At 45.7% G+C, this 4,127-nt stretch overlaps 1 protein-coding gene across 1 annotated transcript in view; it reads left to right on the forward strand.

Annotated features, from left to right (window-relative positions):
• The window catches only part of man2b1 (mannosidase, alpha, class 2B, member 1), a 20,017-nt gene extending 16,551 nt beyond the window's left edge, over positions 1-3,466 (forward strand). Inside the window, exons 19-23 of the mRNA XM_029427355.1 lie at positions 83-163; positions 247-471; positions 1,731-1,880; positions 2,067-2,169; positions 3,010-3,466. Coding sequence (XP_029283215.1) covers positions 83-163; positions 247-471; positions 1,731-1,880; positions 2,067-2,169; positions 3,010-3,119 — 669 coding nt within the window. The 3' untranslated portion in view covers positions 3,120-3,466. The remainder of the gene's footprint in view (positions 1-82; positions 164-246; positions 472-1,730; positions 1,881-2,066; positions 2,170-3,009) is intronic.
• Positions 3,467-4,127: the final 661 nt, after the last annotated feature.

The following is a 4,127-nucleotide window of genomic DNA, read 5'->3' on the forward strand; positions in this document are numbered from 1 at the left end:
TGTTCGTTCTGTTTCTGTGGGGTTTAGCACTTTATTTAGTGTGTGTGTGTGTGTGTGTGTGTGTGTGTGTGTTCTCTCTCAGGATGATGTGGACCAACTCACTGTGGTGACGGATCGCTCTCAAGGAGGAGGAAGCATCAAGAACGGCTCACTGGAGATCATGGTGAGACACACACACACACACACACACACACACACACACACACACACACACACACTCTCCTAACCCCACCCTGCTCCCCTCAGCTCCACCGCCGGCTGTTGTACGATGATGTCCGCGGTGTTGCCGAGCCTCTCAACGAGACCTCCAGCATCTTCCCAGAGGGGCTGGTGGTCCGCGGCCGCCTCCTGCTGTCCCTCGACCGCCCGCCCAGCGCGGCTGACGCTCACCGCCCCCTGGCCCAGGAGGTGGTGCTGCAGCCACTGCTGACGTTCACCGATGGAGCGCTGCCCCCGAACACTCGGCTGGAGGTGAGTGAGCAGAACATAACCAGGGACCCTGCTGGGGGCCATCTTGGAGTCTTGTAAAGAATGATCTATAAGTTCGTCTGTACAGGTCAAATAATTTACAGGGTTCCCGTACGTCCTTTAAAATGTGGCTGCAGACGTTTCACTTGTTCTTTCAAACACAACACACAGTTTAGTTGAAGTTCTCTTAACTTCAAACACTTGATGTAGTTTGTATGTACAGTCCTCCAAAACTATCGGAACATCGAGGCCGATTCCTTTATTTTTGCTGAACACAATTTAACATCACAAGATGAATATGAGAAACGAAGATCTGTCAGCTTCTATCTGGATCTGATAAACAACTTAGAAGTTAGCATCGCTTTTAACGGAACACCAAATCTTCAGGTGAGCAAAGGTATCGGAACAGAGACTTAACATCGTGTGAATAACACTTCATATTTAGCTGCAAATCCTTTGCTTGCAATAACTGCCTCAAGCCTGCGACCCATTGACGTCTCCAAACCTTTGCATTCTTCTCTTGTGAAGCCTTCTCAGGCTTTCACCGCAGCCTCTTTCACTTGTTGTTTGCTTCGGGGGGTTCTCCCGTCAGTCTTCTGGTGGAGCCTCCGTACTTTGGTTCCCAAAGTCTTCTGTGAACGGTGGATGTGAAACCTTCACTGCTGCCCTCTGGAGGTTGTTGGTGATGTCTGACGGTTGTTTCAGAGTTGTTCTTTACAGTTCTCACAATGTTTCTGTCGTCAGCTGCTGATGTTCTCCTTGGTCCACCAGTCTGTCGCTCAGTACACCAGTGGTTTCTTTCTTCTTCAGTGTACAGCAAAAATAAAGGAATTGGCCTCGCTGTTCCAATAGTTTGAGGGGACTGTATATTCATTACCAGAGATCATGTACAGAAGGTGCAGTCGAGCACTAAAACATAGAAATGAATTGAGGGTGAGTGGAAGGTCTGGATCACTCGAGTGTTCGGGAGCAGAACATATTCCTACAGTCTGTCTTGTCTTGTGCATATTTGCATTTTCAAACATTGTCCTCATTTCACAGAATCCCAGGAGAGCCGGCGTTGTTGTCAGAGCTGCTACTGATCAGACTGTTAATGTCGTGCTCGTAGTCACAGAGAAATGATGCCACAGGATTCATGCAACACGTTGTTTATTAGGGATGCACAGTGTGGATATGTTAGGGTTAGGGTATAATTGTATTAGGAATAATGCATCAGCCGATGTGACACCCTGTGGGGGGGGGGGGTCTTCCTGTCTGTGCAGTTCTCCGGGCTGCAGGCTGCGCTGCCCCCTGCTGTCCACCTGCTCACACTGACCCAGTGGGACGAGGACTCGGTGCTGCTGAGACTGGAGCATCAGTTCCAGAGCTGGGAGAGCAAACTGAACTCTCAGCCCGTCACCGTCAACCTGCAGGTCAAACACATCTTCTAGTCTTATAGTCTTAACATCTTATAGTGAAATAAAGAATAGTGAGATTATTACTCAATAAAATCCCAAATGTGTGTTGTGGACTTTGTAAAGACATAAATGACGGTTCATCATTAGTATTTTACTCTCGCTGCTGATTCTCTGACCTCGTGTTGCTTTCTGGCCGTGCAGAAGCTGTTTTCCACTCTGGAGCTGCTGGGCGTGTCCGAACTGAACCTGTCAGCCAATCAGTGGAAAGACGAGATGAGGCGTTTTCATTGGACACCACAGACAGGTACCGGACCCCCGTCATTAACGTCACTACTGTTTACTTTCATCAGATAACTCCGGATTTAAATCTAATTTAAGACGGTTCCAATAAAGCTGCTTGTGTTTAGAAAATGTTTAACTTTAGAGATTTGTACACTTAAAAACAAAATAACTTAAATTGTTTTGGGACTCATTGGAGGAAACTTCATGAATAATGAAATGTTTGGATATCTGTAGTTGATAAAGGAGTGTTTGAAACCCTGAAGGTTGATCCTCTGGGGAGCACGAATGTGATGTTTCTTGTGTAGCACGAGGAAACTCTGGTTCCTCCTCATTAAACAGTTAATGTCAAAGATCCACGTTAACCTCTTGTTAAAGAGAAGAGAGCAGAGAACCTCTTACAGTTGAGTCACTAACAAATTAACCCCAGGCAGCCGAACGTTGGCGTCTGCGTCGGCTCTCTGGCAGGAAGCAGCCGCTGGTCCGCTGCCGGTCGAGGGTCCCGTTGACGAACACAGAAACCCACTGACTTGTAATTTAAATTCTACGAGGGTGGTAATCACTGCTGCATTACAGTCAACTTAACTACAAAGCCTGCGTTTCCCTGCAGGGACCAATCGAGCAGGCAGTTTAATGTAATGAGTCATAAATGCATTGTTACGCTTCAGCTTTAATAGAAACTGTGGGCTGTTAAAGCGGCGCAGCAGGACTCCTTGTGTTAGACGACAATGTCCCAAGTGAAGCTAAACTAAAGGACCTTCTTACAGCGGCTTTGTTTCTTGATCTGGGAACTGAAGTTAAGTCTTTATTAAATGATTCCAGGACGACATTTGTAGAAATGTTTGTTTTTGTGCATTTCTTCCAGGTGAGCAGCCACCGCTCAAGAAGTTCCAGGACGCGTCCGTATGGGAGGTGACATTGAGGCCGATGGAGATCCGAACCTTCCTGCTCAGGGTCAGCCTCAGACAATCATGATGAATTAGTGACGCAGCGTTCTAACCCAGTGAGGAATCTATGATGTATTGACCCTTAAGAGATGATTAAAAAGGGTTTCTGTTTACAACGCTGGGATTCTGGAAACGTCCAGCTCAGGTTTGATCTACTTTTACAAAGAAAAGATCATTAAGATGTTTCTGGAATGAAGCTGCCTTTTTGTACACATCAATAATACTGAATGAAAACAAATCTGCCTTAAAATGGACTTTTTCACACAAATAAAACGAGTGCCAACTTGTACTTCCTGCCTGCCGTGTGCAACGTGTGTATAGTTTGTGATTTTATACTGATCATCAAGCAGCTGATAATAAAATCTTTTATTCTTCCTTTGTGTTCACCAGCCCCTTTAATGTTACAGCTGCACCTTTAATGCTACAGCTGCACCTTTAATGCTACAGCTGCACCTTTAATGTTACAGCTGCACCTTTAATGCTACAGCTGCACCTTTAATGTTACAGCTGCACCTTTAATGTTACAGCTGCACCTTTAATGTTACAGCTGCACCTTTAATTGCTACAGCTGCACCTTTAATGCTACAGCTGCACCTTTAATGTTACAGCTGCACCTTTAATGCTACAGCTGCACCTTTAATGCTACAGCTGCACCTTTAATGTTACAGCTACACCTTTAATGTTACAGCTGCACCTTTAATGTTACAGCTGCACCTTTAATGTTACAGCTGCACCTTTAATGCTACAGCTACACCTTTAATGCTACAGCTACAACCTTTAATGCTACAGCTACATCTATTAACTGTTTTAAGACTGAACTTTACATACATGCTGGAGAACATTTGAATGCATCCTGAACCTTTCATCCGATCTACTGCCGGGGTCCCAGGGGAACGTTTGGTCGACGTTGGTGCAATTTGTTCACGTGACACGTTCAATATTAATGAACTTTGAATGAACAGCTGTGTGAAGGGGGGGCTTCAGGGATGTGCGGCCGACCTTTACTGACCTCATTGAACAAAACACAACACAAGAA

The sequence above is a fragment of the Cottoperca gobio genome, unplaced genomic scaffold, assembly GCF_900634415.1.
Source record: "Cottoperca gobio unplaced genomic scaffold, fCotGob3.1 fCotGob3_30arrow_ctg1, whole genome shotgun sequence".
Lineage (NCBI taxonomy): Eukaryota > Metazoa > Chordata > Actinopteri > Perciformes > Bovichtidae > Cottoperca > Cottoperca gobio.